The 21,903-nt window shown below is 41.5% G+C and overlaps 1 protein-coding gene and 1 pseudogene across 1 annotated transcript; one reads left to right on the top strand and one right to left on the bottom strand.

Annotated features, from left to right (window-relative positions):
- Positions 1-851: 851 nt before the first annotated feature.
- On the bottom strand, positions 852-1,724 carry LOC120293813. The gene is made up of 2 exons (XM_039313569.1): positions 1,493-1,724; positions 852-1,408 (listed from the first exon to the last, which is right to left on the bottom strand). The coding sequence occupies exons 1-2, from the start codon at positions 1,722-1,724 to the stop codon at positions 852-854; spliced, it is 789 nt and encodes a 262-aa protein (XP_039169503.1).
- Positions 1,725-12,414: 10,690 nt separating this feature from the next.
- On the top strand, positions 12,415-15,306 carry LOC104429221 (annotated as a pseudogene).
- Positions 15,307-21,903: the final 6,597 nt, after the last annotated feature.

A 21,903-nucleotide genomic window follows, 5' to 3' on the forward strand; every position in this document is an offset into this window, starting at 1 on the left:
GAAATTCTAGTCACGTTATAGTTATAGTTGTTCTGGTCAACTTCCTTGGAATTTTTGTCATTGACAGCTTGTACTATTTTTGGAGGTTGAAGCACAGATTGGTACGTCGCGCTCACAATTAGCGCAGCGACGACTAGCAGGGCATTGCGTATTTCGCCCAAGGACTCTCCCCCTTGGTTTAATTTTCTAGATGTTGAACTTGGTGATGATTGAGAAGCATTTGTGACTGGTTTCCCATCTGATTGGTGACCGTTACCTCCCTCCATATCGTCATCACCGCTGAGACTGGTGTTGAAGCGAGTGAGTTTGATCGTCCTCCTCTGCGCTTAACTCCGGCTCGTGTGAGAATTTCTCCGATCTCTTTATCTCATGCTCCCCTCGGCGAGGGAGTTGAGACATCTAGAGGTGTCAAGCCACTCTCGTTCAAGGCGCTCACCTCCACGACCTTAGACTACAAAGCATGTCCACAAAGCATGAAGTTGACCATCTGGCACGGGCCACGCTCATGCGTTGATGGCGTGACGATGTCGTTAGCTTGCGGGTGCCGTGGACGCGCCTTGCACCGAAGCTGCACACACGTCGCACGCGCCCGGCACCGAAACTGCACGCAGGTCGCACACGCCCGGGGGAGACTGTATCAACCACATCTCAAATTCTCAACCGCAATCCGATACAGCGGGTCACTTGTAGACATCACACAATGAATTGTAGAGAATCAAGGACATCTATCTAACATTTGACCTTGTCGAAAGCTCTAATACTATACTGCTAAAGGCTTGCATGTTTTAGAAAGAGCTCAAGAAAAGAGAGATACCATCATCATTTCCAACCACGACTTTTGTCCTTCTTCTCTAAACCTTATCCTCTGAGTCCTCATTCTCTGAGTCCTTGTTCTCTAGCTTGTACATATCACCTAGGAGGTGCAATTGAAAAAGTCGTACCAAGAAAAAATTCATAACTACCGCGAACGGCCTCTGTATCAGTAGAAGAACAGCTGATACAAGCAACGTCCGGGCCCCCGCAAGCGAGTGTGAAGTTAATAGCAGGGATGTCGTGAAGTTAAAGTAAGTCACAGCCATTGTGATGAGGTATAGCATAAGCAGTAGCCTGAAGGGGAGATATTTGGTGAGGCAAATGATCATTTGGATCGACTGAATGAACTCGAATGTGTTTCCACACAGGAAGAGGCTGTACACCACGAGCTCGACATTACTTGGAGGAGTGCCATAACTTCGAGTAATTCTAGTCACGTTATTGTTATAGTTGCTCTGTGCAAGTTCCTTGGAATTTTTGTCATTGACAACTTGTACGATTTTTGGAGGTTGAAGCACGGATTGGTACGTCGCGCTCACAATTAGCGCGGCGACGACCAGCAGGACGTTGCGTATTTTGCCCAAGGACTCTCCCCCTTGGTTTAATTTTCTAGATGTTTAACTTGGTGATGATTGAGAAGCATTTGTGACAGGTGTCCCATCTGTTTGGTGACCGTTACCTCCCTCCATATCGTCATCGTTCGCTGAGACTGGTGTTGAAGCGAGTGAGTTTGATCGTCCTCCTCTGTGCACAGCTTCGGCTCGTGTGAGAATTTCTTCAATCTCTTTATCTCGTGCTCCCATTGGCGAGGGAGTTAAGACATCTAGAGGTGTCAAGCCGCTCTCGTTCAGGGCGCTCACCTCCACGACCTCAGACTCCAAAGCATGTCCACGAAGCATGAAGTCGACCATCTGCAACTCTATTCCATCTTTGTTTTACTCTCATTGATTTTCAAGTATTTAGATACTGCAGAAATATTTTTGACATAGACGAGACATCCTATATTTCCGTAATGATCGAATAAGTTCCTTTGCTCAGAAAATTTTTGTATATGATAGGGACCCAAAATAACACCCTCACTGAAATAATGCACAGAGAAAAGTGCGATAAAATAAGGGAACTGCGAGTCTTGCCTCAAAATTTTTGCTGGCGACTGCTAGATGCAAGACAGTGTCACCTTTGTGGTCATTCCAATTGATCAATTGCTCCTTCTTGTGCTGTTTTAGATGCTCCACCAACCGAACATCACTTTAAACCAGTTGTTCTGGACAGCGAGGCCAAGTGCGGTCTCCTCTCTAGTGGTCGTCAATGATCAAATGGGTCAGAGTCAACTGGGTCGGGTCGAGTTGGATGGATTGACCTGGCACGTGCCGCGCGCGTGCTGTGCTGACGTCACGATGACGTCATCTGGCACGGGCCACGCGCATGCGTTGATGACGTCAGCTGGCGGGTGCCGCGCACGCGAGAGCGACCGCGCGCGTGCCTTGCATGCGCCTTGCACCGAAATTGCACGCACATCGCACGCGCCTTGCACAGAAACTGCACGCACGTCACACGCGCCTGGGGGAGACCGTATTGACCACATCTCAAAATCTCAACCGTTATCCATGAAGTCACAAAACGTGATGTAAACTCACAACACAATTTATTAAGGAGATCCCATACAGTGGGTCACTTGTAGACATCACACAATCAATTGCAGAGAATCAAGGACATCAATCTAACATCTAACCTTGTCGAAAGCTCCAATACTATAATGCTAAAGGCTTGCATGTCTTAGAAAGAGCTCAAGAAAAGAGATACCATCATCATTTCCAACCACGACTTTTGTCCTTCTTCTCCAAGTCCTTATCCTCTGAGTCCTCATTCTCTGAGTCCTTGTTCTCTAGCTTGTACATATCACCTAGGAGGTGCAATCTAAAAAGGCGTACCAAGAAAAAATTCATAACTACCGCCAACGGCCTGTGTATCAGTAGAAGAACAGTTGATACAAGTAGCGTCAGGGGCCCCGTAGGCAAGTGTGAAGTTAATAGCAGGGATGTCGTGAAGGTAAAGTAAGTCACAACCATTGCGATGAGGTATAGCATAAGTGGTAGCCTGACAAGGAGATATTTCGTGAGGCAAATTGTCATTTGGACTGACTGAAAGAACCCGAATGTGTTGCCGCATAGGAAGAGGCCGTACATCATGAGCTCGACATTACTTGGAGGAATGCCATAACTTAGAGTAATTCTAGTCACGTTATAGTTATAGTTGTTCTGCTCAACTTCATTGGAATTTTTGTCATTGACAACTTTTATGATTTTTGGAGGTTGAAGCACAGATTGGTACGTTGCGCTCACAGTGAGCGCAGCGATGACCAGCAGGGCATTGCGTGTTTCGCCCAAGGACTCTCCCCCTTGGTTTAATTTTCTAGATGTTGAACTCGATGATGATTGAGAAGCATTTGTGACTGGTTTCCCATCTGATTGGTGACCGTTACCTCCCTCCATATCGTCATCGTTCGCTGAGATTGGTGTTGAAGTGGGTGAGTTTGATCGTTCGCCCTGCGCACAACTCCGGCTTGTGTGAGAAGTTCTCCGATCTCTCTATCTCGTGCTCCCCTTGGTGAGGGAGTTAAGACATCTAGAGGTGTCAAGCCGCTCTCGTTCAAGGTGCTCACCTCCACGACCTCAGACTCCAAAGCATGTGCACGAAGCATGAAGTCGACCACCTGCAACTCTTTCCCATCTTTGTTTTACTCTCATTGATTTTCAGGCATTTAGATTTGCATAAATGTTTTTGACATAGATGAGACATCCTATATTTCCATGATGATCAAATAAGTTCCGTTGCTTAGAAGATTTTTGCATATGATAGGGACCCAAAATAACACCCTCACTGAAATAATGCACATAGAAAAGTGCGATAAAATATGGGAACCGCAAGTCTTGCCTCGAAATTTTTGCTGGCAGCAGTGAGATGCAAGGCAGTGTCTTCTTTGTGGTCATTCCAATTGATCAATTGCTCCTTCTTGTACCACTTCAGATGCTCTATCAATTGAACCAACACTTTAAATTGATTGTTCTGCACGGCGAGGTGAAGCCCGGACTCCTCTCGGGTGGTTGTCAATGATCAAATGGGTCAGAGTCAACCGGGTCAGGTCGAGTCGGACGGACCGACCCAGTACATGTTGCGCGTGTGCTCGGCTGAGGTCACGATGACGTCATCTGGCACGGGCCATGCGCATGCATTGATGACATCAGCTGGCGTGTGCCGCGCGCTTGCGTCGCACACGTCTGGCACCGAAATGGCATGTGTGTCACACGCTCCCGGGGGAGATTGTATCAACTACTTCTCAAAATCTTAACCACTATCCATGAAGTTACAAAACGTGATATAAACTCACAACAAAATTTATTAAGGAGATACGATATAGCGGATCACTTGTAAACATCACATAATCAACTACAGAGAATCAAGGACAACTATCTAACATTTGACCTTGTCGAAAGCTCCAATACTATATTACTAAAGGCTTGCATGTCTTAGAAAAAGCTCAAGAAAAAAGAGATACCATCCTCATTTACATCCACGACTTTTGTCCTTCTTCTCTAGCTTGTACATATCACCTAGGAGGTGCAATTGAAAAAGGTGTACCAAGAAAAAATTCATAACTACCGCCAACGGCCTCTGTATTAGTAGAAGAACAACTGATACAAGCAGCGTTAGGGGCCTCGCAGGCGAGTTTGAAGTTAATAGCAGGGATGTTGTGAATGTAAAGTAAGTTACAACTATTGCGATGAGGGATAGCATAAGCGGTAGCCGACGGGGAGATCTTTGGTGAGGCAAATGATCATCCGGATTGACAGAAAGAACCCGAATGTGTTGCCACACAGGAAGAGGCCATACACCACGAGCTCGACATTACTTAGAGGAGTGCCATAACTTAGAGTAATTATAGTCATGTTATAGTTATAGTTGTTCTACTCATCTTCTTTGGAATTTTTGTCATTGACAACTTCTACGATTTTTGGAAGCTGAAGTACAGATTGGTACGTCACACTCACAATGAGCGCAGTGACGACCAGTAGGGCGTTGCGTATTTCCCCCAAGGTCTCTCCCCTTGGTTTAAATTTCTAGATGTTGAACTTGATGATGATTGAGGAGCATTTGTGATTGGTTCCCCATCTGATTGGTGACCGTTACCTCCTTCCATATTGTCATCGTCCGCTGAGATTAGTAAATGAGGTGGGCCTTACATCAATTCTAATGATGGATGTGAGCTGGACTTATATCATTCGAATGCACTTAATACTTCTTGTTCAGGGTCAGAATGTGACAAAAATGAATAAAGGCAAAGACAACTCCGAGAGAGTGACGCCCATTTGTCAGCAATTGCTGCTTGTCGTTCCATTTAAATTGGGTAAACAAATCAAGCATCATATGGTTTTTTTATTCATGCAACAAACAACAAATAATTAGACAAATTGGACATGCCATATGGTGCAATGGCGCAATATTCTCGTACATGGCCCACATAATTCAAGGTCGGTTTGTTTAATACACTAAAAAAGGTAAAATGGATGACTAGAGCTAATGTTCCCATCTAAAGTTACTATAAAGGTCTTACACATCCTACAAAATATTCAATTTAAGTCACAACTACTCTGTATCGCCACAAACTCAACAGTTCGATGATGGAAAATCCATCACGATAATCGAATCGAAATGCCAACAATTAAGATATATTTCAATATGTTGCAACTAGACAACATGGTACGAGCCACCTGTGAGAATTTGATGGGACCACAATCAATTGTTCTAAAAGCATAAATTGTTAGATGAATGTGTGGTTTATTTTTAAAAATATTTTAATACTCATCCTCATGCTTAGTCTGGTCTGTTGCCTAAAACTAAGCATCGAAATTTAATTGGGGAGACAAATAGGGCCTGGAAAGATTTAAACTCAAGATCTCCAGCTCTAATACCATGTGAGAAATTGATGGGACCACAATCAACTGTTTAAAAGTTTAAGCTGTTAAATGAATGTGTAATTTATTATTTAAATTTTCTAAGATGTCCAAACATTTACTCACGAAGTGAATTGAACTCGTGATCTCATGAAATATAGGAGACCCATATATCGCCCGGCAAACCGGCTTGGCGGTTGTTTAATCAAGGGATGTATGTAAAAGTACTAGTATATATTTCTAGAGAAGGTTCCTCCCTTTACCTTTGATACAAGCCAACTTGACAGTAAGATTACTGTCAAATTTCCTCCTAGCGTGGCCAATCGCATTTTTCACCTAGCGTGACAGTAAGATTCCTGTCAAATTTCCTCCTAGCGTGACAGTAAGATTACATTATAGTGACATGGCCAATCGCATTTTTCACCTAATGATTGCAATAGACGAATCAAATTTCCTCCTAGCGTGGGAGTCATCGTTTGACAAAAATTGTGCTTGCCATGAAATAAAATCTCGAAAGTCCAGAGTTTATTCGTAACGAAAAGAAAAAGTGAATTAGTCATTGATCATTCTGTAATCATTTTCTAATTAAATTTTGGTTTGGAAAAAATACAATATGTTCAACTTGTGAACGTGCACCTTTAGTAAGAATTTCGCCGTGATTTACAGCGTGTTATTTATGATTATATGCGTTCATCCTATTCCAAGCAAATTATATTTTGCCCCTCAAGTTTTTCGCGTTCATGAAATAAGCCCCGTGATATTTTAAATATGTGCCAATCTACAGAATTGAATGACAATGCAAAAACTAAAACGAAAAATGAATATCTGCAAAAGAGGAAATATTCAATCAAAACGTAGTAAAATATATTAAGATCATGTATTAGTGAAAACAATAGATGTTTGAACATCACTTCACAATTCACATCTCACCTCATTTCTAGTTAAGAAAACTGGAGAAACAAAAAAAGCTAGACTAAACTACTATGAAATGCAAGAAAGGTTTCGATGTAAATGAATGGCATTTTTTCTTTTTTTATTTTATAAAATGACATTACCTAAACATAAAAACCTAAAACTAAATGCTGATATATATATAAATGTAATGAGGAAACGGAAAAACTCTAAATTCCTCACGGGAAAATAGCATTTTAAAACCAATGTCTATTCAATCTCTCCATGTTATATCCGAGCACATACGAATGAATATAAATAAGCATGAAATAAATGAAGATGCAAAGGAAGCCCACCGAGGTACAATCCTACCTGAACCCGAACATCGAGTCATGATTGGAATTTTCATTTTCAATCTTTGTATTTGCATATGTCTATCATTTAGTTTCGAGATCTTCTTTTATGCCCATCTTCATTCTTTCCGTCAGAGGTGGTGATAGATCGTCCAGGTTTCATGTTATTTCAACGCTAAAATCCCCTGCAATCCATATGAGTGACTATGTAGCTCTGCGCGATGCTAAAATGGATGAATTCCTATAGCTAGAAATGTCGTAAGAAACGGAAGTTCCAAGCTCGGAGCTTCGCTGCGATGAAGAAATCAACCTCGACTGCAACGAATGCTCCCTGCCCATGATTCGATCTCATGACAGGAACTTATGCTGCTGTTTTTACCAAGTAAGTCTCCTTGGCTGTGTTCTATGTGTAACGACCCGGGCCCCACTGTGTAATATTGTCCGCTTTAGACACTAAGTCCTCACGGCTTTAAAACGCGTCACACAGATTAAAGGGACCCCACGCCTTATAAACTAGCCCCAGGACTCCCCCTAAGCAATGTGGGACTAGAGAGGACCCCTCTCCTTCCCTGGGCTGTCATACTCTCCATCCCTTAAGAGCACAGCGTCCTCGTTGTGGCCCTCACATGTGGTCGGGAGTCGGCTCTGATACCATTTGTAACGACCCGGGCCCCACTGTATAATATTGTCCACTTTGGACACTAAATCCTCACGGCTTTAAAACGCGTTATACATTATACTTTTAAGTGCACCGACACAAGGTACTCCATTTAATTAGATTTTCTCAATATCTAAATAAGGACAATGTGATAGATTTAGTCCATCACCCTTAACAACAGGAGCAATTCCTGGCTTGCAATAATGTATATTGAATATTTTCAAAATACAATCAGCAAATGTCCTCCGAGAAAATCTAATATAATATGGCAAAAACAATCCTTATAGACCTCAGTACATAGGATATAAGATGTCTCAATGTCATAACTTGTAAGCAAAATATTATGTACATAAAATATGAGAAAAAATAAATTTCCTCCCACTAATCTTGCAGTATATTGAATTACTTTGTTCCCAATTGAACAAAATAACAACACTATGAAACTTTAATAATGTTGTCTGGAAACTTGCTTAAGACTATAAATAAGACTTTTCAGTCTACACACAAGTTTACTTGAAACATTTGTTACAAAATTCTCCAATTGAACAATATAAATTTTGTATCTATTTGGCGTAACTTTATATCAAAATAAATTATTAATGCCACGTTCACTGTGAAAGAATATTTAAAGAAATAATTATTTCTTCACTATAAACAATCCACCCCTCTTTCAGAGTGAAAACTTTAGTTACCAATTTGGCTTTAAATTCCACAATCTTTCTTTGAAATTCTTTTAGTTGTACGCTAATTTGCAACTAATGAACTTATGATCTTTAGGCAAGTAAGTTAGTTTCCAAACACTATGATGTTTCATAGATTGTATACCACATTTTATGGCATCTAATCACATACTTAATTGAGAACAAGAAACGACATTTATATAAGTTGCTAAAAAACCATGTAGTGGATATTATAATCATGCTCTTACAAATAGACTATATAGTATGATGATATAACTGATCGTCTTTCCCTAACAAATCTCCTTAATAAAGCTGCAACCACTTCATTCTGCCCTTGAGATGTTTAAGAAATTTCATTATAAACTATATCAAGAATAGTACCTTGAACCTCAACAAGTTTAGTCTATGGTACAGGAGATTCCATAATTATCTATATAGGTAAAGACAAAAACATAGTAACCTCCATCAAATTATTCTGAGAGCAGCTATCCTCTACAATTACGTCAATATTTAGAAACTTTAGAGTATGTGATTCCATAATTCTCGTACTTTCTTTAGGGTCATAAAATCAATACCCATTTAACAATCTAGCTAAGATACACAATAATTCCAAGTGGATCTGAATTCCGATGCACTTAATATTGGATTAGATAACCTCACTTTTGCATGACACCTCTAAATTTCATATGATTCAAATAATTTATGGACAAATTTCATATGATTCAAGTAATTTATGTCCAATCTTGAATTCAAAAGAAGTTTATGAAACAACTTTGATAAGAGACACCTTTTGTATGTGAAAAAGTTGCTTTCATAATATCAGCTCACAGAAGACCACATAAATTGGTCTTACTGATCATACTCATCACCATGCTCATTATGGTGCTTCATGCCTTTTAGCCAAATCTTCTTGTTAGGATTTTCAGGCATAATAATTAAATTACCACCCCAGAATTTACCAAGTATTTAACAAATGACCCTTTAAGCAATTCGGTATGGTTATACTTACCAAAATACTCATAACCACTGTTAAGCCTGACAACCTTTTAAGACTAATTGTAATTGTTTTATTCTTTATCTCGGTCATTTTCCTTAAATAGAAAACTTTCAGAAACAACCTTTTAATCATATACGAGATGTATATGTCATTAGGACTTAAACACAATCTTTGCAGATATGTCCTAATTTCAATATCAGACAAGCATAATTTCAAGCAACTAGGCTTCCATCATTTTATAGCAGTGCAGTCCGCGGGCAAATCTTTTTTCAAGTGTTCCAAAATGGAACACGTCATGGACAATAAGCAAATTCAATGGCTCTTTTCTCAATAATAGTGGAGTTATAAATTACATAAAAGGTGACTAAAAAACAAGCAATGTATATAATTAGCATCATGTGAGCATCGTATAACTTGACGTACAAGTACACATCTAGAGAGTTACATGCATAATCATATAATCACCTTTGGGCATAATACATGACATGTAGTTGTACACTCCCCACATGATAGCGATTGTGAGAATATATTCCAATTCTTCGTGAATTCATCACCTTTGGGCATATGAATCACTAGAATCAGTCACTCCTCCACCACACCATCATGTATCCCTCCATGAACTAATACACAATCACCTCCTTTAGGAGTATGACTACGCATTAGACCAGGAGACATCCCAATAATCATACGAGACCGAAATTTCTCAAACCCAATCAAGTGTGCCACTTTGGCGGTCACTACTCAATTGAATCCTTGAAATTGAAATTCTATCATACCAGGGATATAAACTTTACTTCTCACATACACCATATACATGTGATTTTAACTTCAATGATAGGGGCATCATATCACCAAAATCACTTATCATGCTAATTATATTACTTTATAAAAAAAATCATATATCTTTAATAGTCTGAAAGCATACTTACTTGCCTGGAATAAATGCAACACATGTTGGACGCAAATTGTGCAACCCCAAGATCTCCATAACTAGAACAAGAACATATATAATTGAGTAGAAAGATTAATGCACTTGTTTTGGGATCCATCGAACATAAAGCGGAAGCAGAAAAGGGATTACCCACTCATCAAGGGGATCTGCTATTCTTGAAGCGAAAGTTGAAACACAATGTTCCACGCGCAAGTCCTTCTCCTCTATTGCCCTCCGTATCACTGGCTCAATGAGGCCGCCCCCTCACGTGTAGCGTTAGGTAAACGCCTCTTAGGTGAGGATACATGTGAGAATTAAGGTTAGAGGAGAGACTTGAGTACTATTTATAGAGTTTCCAGCCAGTCTCCCTCATTACGGGCCAGGCTCAACTCAGCCCACACTAGCCATCCCATATTAGACTAATTAAGAAACCTTCTATCTCACCTTAGACCAAACCCCGTAAAATGGTAAACATTAAACGGTAAGTTATAATATCAATTAATGTAGTCCACAATTAGAAAAACTCTTACACTATGCACCTCACATACAGCTTAAAAGATGAGGCATAAGAGGATCTACAAGCACTTCATAAAGGAAATACAGTAAACTAGGGGTGAGCATGATCCAAGTGAGCGGTTCCCACCTTTGAATTAGGAACCGTCCACTAAGAACCGATTCCAAAAAATTGGAACCGAGATTTGCCCTTTGGTTCCACCTGGGAACTAAACTATTAGTTCAATTCAATTCCACAGTGGGTCCATGGAACTGGTCCCCAATTCCTACCAAGTTTGTTCGGCCTTATATTCGGGTTAAATTGCGAGCCATTGAATTTGATTACGGATTGAAAATAATAAAGCAAAACGAATAGACAATATTTGTTAGTTAAAAACTTAATTTCTTTGAAAGTCATAGTGTGGTCTTCTTAAAGTTTCCCGACACCGGAAACATGCAAAGAATTGGACTCCACGTTAAAAGTCCTAACCTCCATAAAAGTTAAAACATCGATCACTTGATTAATCTTTTTTCAACGTCAATCTAATTTAATAATGGGAATGGTTAAGGAGAGATCTAATTATACTCTTAAAAGGAGCCATTGGCTCTTTTGAACATCTCTAATCAATTCTCTCCTTCTTTTACATTTATTTATTTTATTTTGTTGAAAAAACAAGTAAATGGATTATTAGAATGAAATAAAAATGTAGGGGTATCCCATTACATTAGTCAATAATGTCCAGTAACCACAAATTTACATATATGTACATATATATTTGGTGGAAAAATCATTAAATAATTAAGTAATTGAGATAAAATTTCTTTTTTTAAATATATATACCGGTCCGGTCCGGGTGGGTAGGCAATCGAATGTCTGTTTGCTATGTCATTCGGGATGTCCGCCATTTTCTGCAGCTTTAGAGCTTCAACCATGTGAAGATTAATCTGCCTCTCTAATGAGGATGGCAGATGTGGGTGACTTGCGAAACTCGAAGAGGACCGCGTTGAGACTTGGAAGACTTTCCATATCACCAAATCAACGACAAGCGCCCCTACTAATTCCTCGAACTTTCTTGAGATTTTCATCTCTCTTTCGTTACAATTTCTTTTCCTCTATGTCCGAATTCTTTCCAAAAAGCTATGTACTCTCTGCTCTCTTAAGTAGGGGCATGCAACTGGATCGGGCATACCCGGGAACCAGACTGACCCACCCAAAAAAAAGGATCGAGAACCGGTTCCCAAAATTCGGAATCAGTTTAAACCAGTCCAGGAATCAAGTCCGATTGATTACCCATTTCAGACTGGTTTTGGGATCGGTTTGGGAACCGCTTTTGTAAGTATAGGTCCAAAACCCTAATTTTCCCTTTATTTCTATTTTTACTCCCGCAATTACATGGCATTTTTCCTCTTGGCTCTCTCAAACACGCACGACACTCCTCCTTCGTCGTTCCTCTTACTCACTGCTTCCCTCCCTCATTGGCTCCCTCTCTCACTGTCCAACAGATGGATGGTGTTCGTCGCTACCAAATTCTTGTGTACCACGTGGATTGGCTCACTTAATTTCTTTTTTGTAGGAGGAGTTACACTTGTATAAATGAGTAGCTTCATGTAGTAGTTGTGGGAATGAGACTAATATCAGAATAATATCATGATGTCCTTCCTTTTGATGGCCTTTGGATCAACATGAATGAGTTGTCCAACTTCATAACTTCTCCACCTCTTCCTTCCACTCTTGACAATCCTCCCTACGAAATGAACAATTCAGGAGTTCATCAGCTGATCAACAACAAAACTATTCCTGTGACGTCACTTCATTTTGGCAATATTTCAGATTACAATGCTCATAACCTCTATGGACTCTTGGAAGCCAGAGCAACAAACAAGGCCTTAGTCAATGTTACTGGTAAAAGGCCATTCATTCTCTCGAGATCAACTTTTGTGAGCTCTGGCAAGCAAATTGCACACTGGACAGGAGACAATGCCGCCACATGGGATGACCTGGCTTACTCTATTCCTGCAATTTTAAATTCTGGGCTCTTTGGAATTCCAATGGTAGGAGCTGATATATGCGGTTTCTCTTAGAACACAACCGAAGAGCTCTGGAACAAGTGGATTCAGGTATATATCTTTTGTACCTTTTTTAATTTATATTAATTGAAGTGCTTTGCAACTGAGTAGCTTTAAGATTTTTCTGAGTTTATATTCACAGATAGGAGTCAATCAATATTCTTTTTCTTTTTCGGGGAGGAATTTTACTATCTTGTGAGGTTAGGGTGAGGTGAAGTTCAGTATCTTTCGTGCTTATATTCATGTCATGTTGAATATATCTCAATCTTCTACAGGTGGGTAGATGTCAAGTAGCTACTGAATAGAAGTGTATATCATGTTTTTCTATCATACACCTTTAAGCACTTATTTTAGAGCTTGTACTGATGCAAGTGGGGGCCTTTTATCCCTTTGCAAGAGACCACTCTGACAAGAATACTATTCGTCAAGAGCTCTATATTTGGGAATCAGTTGCCGCATCCGCTAGGAAGGTGCTCAGGCTTCGTTATCGCTTGCTCCCATACTTGTATACCTTGATGTATGAGGCAAATAGAAAGAGGATACCCATTGCCCGGCCCCTATTTTTCTCATTCCCGGAGGATACAATGACTTACAATATCAATTCCCAATTCTTAACTGGAAAGGGTGTGATGGTGACTCCTGTACTAAAATCAGGTGCCCAAACTGTGGATGCTTAGGCCCTGTTTGGCAACACTCCAAACAGTGACTAATTCTGATTTTTTGTTCCCATAATCAGTTTGGGACGAGAATCGCGTTTGGTAAAAATTTTGTTCTCGGGAACAAATTTGTTCACAGAATCAGTTTTGGAGTAGATTTGAGAATAAAAAAAAAGTTGATTCTACGTCCGAGAATCAAAAAAAGAATCAACACAATAAAACTCTTCTTCTTTCCTTCCGCCATCACGCGACCGTCGCCCGCCGCCGCCCGCCACCGTCCGCCGCCACCACCGCCGCCGGTCGCGGCCGCCGCTGGCTGCCGACGCCGGACGCCGGAGGCTCGCCCAGCCCACCGGCGAGCCTCGCCGGGCCGGGCGAGGCCCGCCCGCCACCGGCCGAGCTCGCCTAGCTCGATCGGTGGCCGGGCGGGCCTCGCCCGCCCCCCGGCGAGGCCCGCCGTCCACCGGCGAGGCGAGGCCTCGCCTGGATCCGGCGAGGCGAGGCTCGCCGGGGCTAGGCGAGGCCCGCCTAGCCACGGCCGGGCTCGCCTAGCTCGACCGATGGCCGGGCGGGCCTCGCCCAGCCCCGGCGAGCCTCACCCGCCCCGGCGAGGCCCGCCCGTCCATCGGCGACGCTCGGCGGGGCTGGGCGAGCGTCGCCGGCGGTGGCGAGGCTGCCGCGGCGCTCGGCCGACGAGGGCCAGCCTCGGAGCGGCCGCTGGTCCGGTCAGGCGACCGGCCACAAGAAGAAAAGAAAAATATGAGAAAAAGGAAAAAATGAAAAGAAAAAATGAAAAAGAAAAGGAAAAAAAGGAAAAAATGAAAAGAAAAATGAAAAAGAAAAGGAAAAAAAGGAAAAAAAAAGGTAAAAAAAAAGAGAAAAAAAGTAGAAAAAATTATTTAAAAATAAAAAAAAATAATTTGGAACAGAATCAATGGACACGTTATCAAACGCAATTCTATTCCGAATAAAAAATTTTAGACAGCTACCAAACACGTTCTTTTACTCTGAATCGCTTCAGGAACAGAATCAAAAATAATCATTTCTTGTTAGAATCATTCAGGAACAGAATCGTTGCCAAACGCGCCCTTATTTTCCAAGTGGAAATTGGTTTGATTTGTTCAATTACTCGAATTTAGTTAATACAGCTTCCAGAATGAATGTGATGCTCAATGTGCCGCTTGATCATCCTTATGTGCATGTAAGGAAAGGTAATATATTGGCAATGCAAGGAGAGGCCATGACTATGAAAGCAACTCGGAGAATGCCATTCGAGCTCTTAGTTGTGGTTGATGGGAATGTGAATAGGTCAGGGCAAGTGTTCTTGGACGATGGAGAGGACGTCAGAATGGGAGGGGAAAGAAATAAGTGGACTCTGGTGAAATTCTATTGTGAGAAAACAGGGAATGGTGTTGTTGTTAGATCAGAAGTCGTTAATGGGGAATTTGCTCTAATTGAGAAGTGGGCAATTGATAAGGTGACCATTCTAGGATTGAGAAAAGGAACTAGGATGACGGAACCGAGAGGGCATGAGTTATCCAATGGTGTCGTAGGAATGTCCAGACGGATAACATCGAGTACAGTGGGAAAATCGAGTGATGGTGGAGAGTTTGGGATTGCTGAAGTCTCAGGATTGTCACTCCCGCTGGGAAAGACATTCAAGTTGGAAGTGAAATTACGCCAATCCTACGACAGAACATTATCAGAAAAAACTGTTCCAGGTGTAATAAAGAACGAAAGCATTTCTCCAATAAGTTTGTGTGTTTCCAAGAGGAAAAAGCGCACAAGTATCAAGCCACTTCCCTTCCTTCACTAGCTCTTTCTTTTTTCCCCATTTTAATTCGAGTGTGAAGCTTTTGAACTGGTTGAGATCCCTAAATAAAATTTCTTCTTATGTTTTGTTAAGAGAGAAAATGATATAAATGAATCTTGAATTTTGAGTCAATATGCGTCCTTGAATTTTTAATTTATTCAATATAGTTCATGATTATCTTTGAATTTTTATTTTTTTTAATATGACCAATAGTCTTATGGTAAATGTTCAATTCAATCCCTGAACTATATAAAAATATTTAATGATGTCTTTCAATTAATTCAAGCTACCAAAAATATTGAATATTTTTGTGTTTTTAAGAGACTAAGTTGAACGTTTACAATAAAACCAATAAGTTTGGACCCAAAAGTCATCCATAGATTGTTGTTGTGGCTCTAACCTAAGCCTAATGTGTGAGGGGGAGATTGCTTGGGATCGAAGAGGATTGTCATGGGTCTGACCTAAGCTCAATGTGTGAGAGAGAGAGATTGTTTGGGATCGTAGAGGATTGTTGAAGTTTTGACCTAAACATGATGAGTAAGGGAGAGATTGTTGAGAATCATCTTACATCCCTTGTGAAAGGGGCCAGTGGTCATTTTATAATTGTGAGGGAAACTTCACATCTGAAGCTAATTTTTAAGGTGCGAGAAGCTCAATACCATTCATCAATCATCACACATTCTATGATGTAAGTTTCAACATCGCAAACTATATCCTAGGTTGTTGCTATGTAGCAAACTCCATCCAGTAGAATTAGTAATGTTGTTGCTCGTGAACTTGCAAAATGGGTGTTCATCGGTTAGGAACTGCATCTTCTTTTTTTTTTTTTTTTTTAATGATCTCTCATCTAGAGTTATAAATATTGTGTTAGTAGAGTCCTCTTTAATTTGGCATCTTGATGTGGGCTCTAGTTTCTCCTTGCAATAGTTGAACTATTTTGATGCAATGAAAGGTTTGTATTAGGGGAAAAAAAACCTCTCCACATTGCAAAACTCGAATTATCAAGGGGTGAATTGCAATTGCCCAAAAAGAGAAAACTAAGACTGAAAATTCGTAAATCTTCACATAGCAGACGACAGAAATGATCGTATCGTCCGTTTCACTCATCGACACATTCTCACCTCTCCCGATCTCCGCAACTATGCGGAAACGGGACGATTGCCACGCTTCACGAGGTTTCCTCGATCGATAAATGGGTGCGGGCATGAGTTTCTTCCGTGTTGAAAACAAAATAAAACCGAAGCAAACTCAATCAACCCGAAGAAAACTACATTCTGCCATCTCTGTTTTCCTCCTTCCTGAGGATCTGATCGGGATCGCATTGGAATATAAGCCGTATGAAGTCCGACTGTGGCCGAGGAAATCAGCTGGGTCTCCTACCCACGTTCTGTTTCAGTCTTCTTCTTCTGTATTCCTTTCATCACAGGCCTCAGAAGATGTATGCTGATCTTCTTTTTGCCATTGTTGGTCCTAATGAGCTTGGAATAACTGCCTGCTTTTAGAATCAGGGACTTTTCTTCCCGGATCAACCTTCTATCCCGTTTCCCATTGCTGTGTTTTCTCGATCAAATTGGGCTGGGATTTCTGCTTTCTAAAGTCACAATTCGCGCTCTACCACTGGCCGGTGTTTCTAAGATCCGTCCCTTCTGCGCCCTCTTCTTCAAACTTCTCGTCGTAGAAGATTTTCTGAGACGGACTGAACTCGTCAGACTTCCGCTCTCAGCCATCGCCCGAAACAGCTCTCGCCCTCGGCATCCCGACTTCACACGAGGCCAGTCCTTTCACTTCCACTTTCGCTCCCAAAATGGTTCCTCTCCCACTTGCCACTCTGCGAACCGTTTCTTGCGAAATCCACTCACGTGCGAGACCATACCCTTTCTCTTGCGGAGACAGGTGAGCCGAGCATCTGCATCGACGTCCATTCGCATGCGCAGCCAAAGATGATCAGAATCTGGCCGAGAATGCAGAGCAGGGAGCTTCAAAGACCATTTTGGAGTAATAAAATAACATCCTTTATTATTTATAAACCAAAAAAATATTTAAACATATATTTTTAATTAATAATAAAGATATTTTTATGGAATTATTATTTTCAGCGATATAAATAACCATTTTAATCTAAACATTTTCTAAAGGCCTTTGTACCAAAACTTGGGGAAAAAATTATGACTTATTGTACGAATTTTAATTGAGATCTAAACTTCGGAGGGATGGTGCAGTGTCCTTTTGCCCAAATTGATCTGTCGTGAGAGTCCGATTATCACGACCGGCGAAGGCGTGACATGGACTGAAATTACACAAGACAACCTCGTCTTCGCTCAGAAAAAGCGCCATGGAATGACCCTTAAGCTCCAAAATAATAAAAATAAAAGAAATGACATGGACTGAAATTACGTTAAGAGAAAGAGAACACCCCAGCCCATCTTCATCCTCAACCAGCAGACTCCTCTCCCTCCACCTCTCGCCGTGTACTGACGCCGATGCCGCAGCCGCCACTGTAGTGGACGTTCCGACAGACTACCTCGCTGGTAACTTGCTTTGATGGCAAAGTAAATGTCCATTCACGCGACAAATCAAAAACGTCCATGAACAATCCAGTTTGTGCAATTGAAGCCCCATATCGACTGTAAACAAATTGGGTAACACGATTAAGAATTCAATTTAAGATAGATAATGAGAATTGGACATCGGATTTGAAGTTTGCCATCTCAATCAAGAGGAAGAATTTCTGAAATTTCTACCAGTGAAGTGCAATGGCATGGCGAACGGAAGCCCTTGATGCATTTCCCACGAAAACAACCAGAGAAGCCGGATTTCGAACTGACTCCAGCCAAAATTTTCAAGTATGAAATTCCCTACGCATAGATCGAATCACGAGACGACATGTTCGGGATGAGTTCTTCATGCTACGATGGGTAACGAAAGCCCTCTATCAGTTGCACAGAAGAACGAACAGAATAGTCTAATTCCGAAAGGCGTGATGAGTCACTGAAGAATAAACAGAAGCAACATCTCAGACACAGATTAAATAAGCTTTCTTAAACAAAATCCATGCGTGCTCGCTTGCTTACGAGAATGCGTCAGGGAAACAATGGTTGGTAGTTAAGCCCCATAGTCTCAAGCAGTCCCATCATTACGTTTAGATTATGAAGAGTCTGATTAGAAGCTCCCTTCACGAGATTGTCAATCTGTCAAAAGAGATGCAGATAGCTTGCCACCATAAATTGACTTAAATGTTACACGAGTAGTAACCCTTCTGATGGAAAACAGACACTTGGGAACAGACAGGGAATGTTACTGCTGGTGTAGGAACTGTGATGACCTAGACCCTGAGCAGTATGGAGGAACCGACTAAGATTGCCTCGGCAGTACGCGGGCGAGGCTAAGGATATGTCTCCAGTCCCACATCGCTTAGGGGGGAGTCTTGAGTTAACTTATAAGGCTTGAGTCCCCTCTAACTGTACATATGCATTTTCTTGGGGTAGTATGGGCTGCTCTAAGAAGAACAAAACTATGAGGACTTAGTGTCAAAAGATCGCTAGGCAGTATGGAGGGGCGGACTAAGATCACCTTGGTAGTATGCAGGCGAGGCTAAGGGCATGTCTCTTGTCCCACATCGCTTTTGCCCTAAGAAGAACACAACCGTTAGGTCCCCTCTAACTGTACATACGTGTTTTCTTAGCCTAGTATAGGCTGTCCTGAGAATAACAAAACTGTGATGATTTAATGTCTAAAGCGGACAATATCTATACGGTAGAGACCAGGGTCCTTACGGGAACTCAATTAAGAAAGAAATCTGTGAGACAATAATTGGATCCTTGAACAAGTTGAGTATTAGGAACAACTCCTTTTTCTAGCAAAACAACGAATTCCTCATCCTACAAATAGAAAATGAAGTAGGGGATCAATCAGCATGAAGTATGGTGGAAGCAATCCTTAAACACACTCGAGTATATGAAAGGAAGTTGCGGGTCTTGCAAGTTTCAGTCCCCCAACATGGGAAAATTGTCTAAAAAGTCTTAAATCTATTGCAGTTTTGCCAATTCAGTCATAAACCTTTCAATCTTGCCGATTGAGTCATAAACCTTTTGTCAGTTTGCCAATTGAGTCCATCCGGCCAATTTTGGCTGGAAAATGCTAACGTGGACACCGACGGTGCCATGTAGGACTACCGGCGCGACGTTAACATTTTTTAATACTCTTTTAATATTTTTAATATTTTTTGATTTTTTTAATATTTTCTATTTTTTCCCTCTTTTTTTGGCTTTTCCCTTGCCCTTTTCCGGTGGCGATCACCGGCCACAGGCAACGGCCGACCATTGGCCACAGCCAACCGGCTAGCCTCGCTTGCCACAGGCGAGGCCTGACCGAGTGACGGCGATGCCAAGCAAGGCTAGCCACTGGGAGCTAGCCTCGCCAGATCCGGCGGGGAGCCCTCAGGGGCTTGCCCTTGCCCCCGGGTGAGCGTCGGTCTCGCCCGGCCGGGCGGGCGGGCTGGCCACGGCCACGAGGCCGACACCCGGTAGGCCGGGCGAGGGCGGCCTTGCCAGATCTGGTTTGGGCAAGGCCAACGCTCGGGACCGGGCGGGTGAGCCTTGGCGAGCTCCCCTCGCCGGTGGCGGCCGGCCCTTGCCGGGCTAGGGCTGGCCTCACTCGCCACAGCGAGGCCCGGCGGGCGACGGCGACACACCGGTGAGGGAGCCCTCGCCCTCACCCGAGCGGCGTCGGCCTTGCCCGGCCGGGCTCGCCAATGGCGGGCGAGGCTAGCCGGCTGGGCGTGGCCGGTGGCAGTGGTCGGCCACCGGAAAAGGGCAAGGGAAAAGTCAAAAAGAAAAAAAAAAAAAAAAAACAAAAATATTTAAAAAATAAAATAAAAATTTAAAAATATTTAAAATATTATTAAAAATGTCCACATCAGCGCCGGCAGTCCTACGTGGCACCGCCGCGTCCACGTCAGCATTTTCCCGCGAAAATTGGCCGGATGAACTCAATTGACAAACCGACAAAAGGTTTATGACTCAATCAACAAGATTGAAAAGTTTATGACTGAATTGGCAAAACTGCAATAGGTTTAGGACTTTTAGACAATTCTCACCTCCATCATGACTGGTTTACCAAGCTCTATGAAATAAATTATATGCTTTGATTAAGCCAACCGTGAGTACTGAAAATAATTACTTCAGCATATAAAAGCTAAGGTTAATATTTAATACATTGAGGCATTGAATGCCTAAGCAGAATAGGACTGTCAGCCAGAAAGAGTTGCTCATATAGATCCCGGACAGTTTCATCTTAAGACATTTCAACATGAATAGTTGATTGCATTCCATGACTCTGCATAAAGAGATGAAGAAAGCTGATCATTATGGCTGTAGAAGCAGAATTTCAACTTTAGAGATGTGAACTTGACCAAAAAAAAAAAAAAAAACTTTAGAGATGTGAACATTTGAACATTGCAAACCATTGGCATCAAAAGTCGAGTAAAGCTGACGATCATCTTTGATTGTGTAGCATCAGATAATCCTTGCTGAATCTCTAAAACTGCAGGAAACAAAGATATAAAAGTGAACAATCTAGGTTATCGAATTTACCTTATTAGTTTATAGTTATCAAACGCCCAGACCTTGCTCAAGAAAAGACATGTCATCAGCACAACAAACAATCACTCAAGAATGTAATTGTCTAGTTGGACAGATATTACTTGAAGCTCATTTCATATAGACCCGAACAATGAATCTGACGGAACTTGACTGGAAGTAATTCCGGGTAGAGTACTTCTGGAGGTACACCGCTCCTAGAATGCTAACTAAGCAGAAACACTAGATTTTCATAGCTCATGAAACAATCGCTCAGGTTAGACTTCTACATTCGCAAAAATTACAGTCAGTTAGTGCATAAAGGCCAGCATACTCCCCTTATTCTTTTCTAGTCAATGCAGATCTCATTCATGCAGAAAACTTCTCAAGGATATGGAAAACTAGCAATATGAAATAAATCTTGCCACCACCACTCCGTCTCAATACCTTAGATTCAAACACAAAAACAAAAATGAATGAATTTTCGGAGTTGGAGACTGACCATGCCGATGTCTCATAATACAATAAGAATGTATGCCTTCAGCTATTTCCTGTATAAGTTAGCTTCCTTAGCACCATGTCCTGCAGAAGATTTTCGATATGATGCATAAGACATGCTTAAAAACACTTTATCATAACACTCGACTAGGCTCAAGACCACCTATTGCTCATCTCTGCTGGAGTCTATGAGTGAATTATGCAACGATGGTTACATGTTATCCATCCTTTAGTATTATGTAGTTCTCTTTCTTCTTATTGTATGTTGTAAGCATGAATTTAGGCATATTTTTCGATGAAAAATTGAGATCAAAGGATACTATGAGTTTGCTTTATAATATACACATTGTGATTTGAAATAATAGTATGTAAATTTCTTCTATGGTCGTTTTTTTGGCCAAATTGTATGGAGAATTGTCTCACTCAGTTTCAAAACACATTGCTATACTTGTCTTTTGAGGAGAAATTGCTTTTTTCATGAAGTTTATGGCGAGTGTGGCACATGCATCGAGTAGAGGACACTTTA

This window comes from Eucalyptus grandis, chromosome 5 (genome assembly GCF_016545825.1).
Source record: "Eucalyptus grandis isolate ANBG69807.140 chromosome 5, ASM1654582v1, whole genome shotgun sequence".
Taxonomy (NCBI): domain Eukaryota; kingdom Viridiplantae; phylum Streptophyta; class Magnoliopsida; order Myrtales; family Myrtaceae; genus Eucalyptus; species Eucalyptus grandis.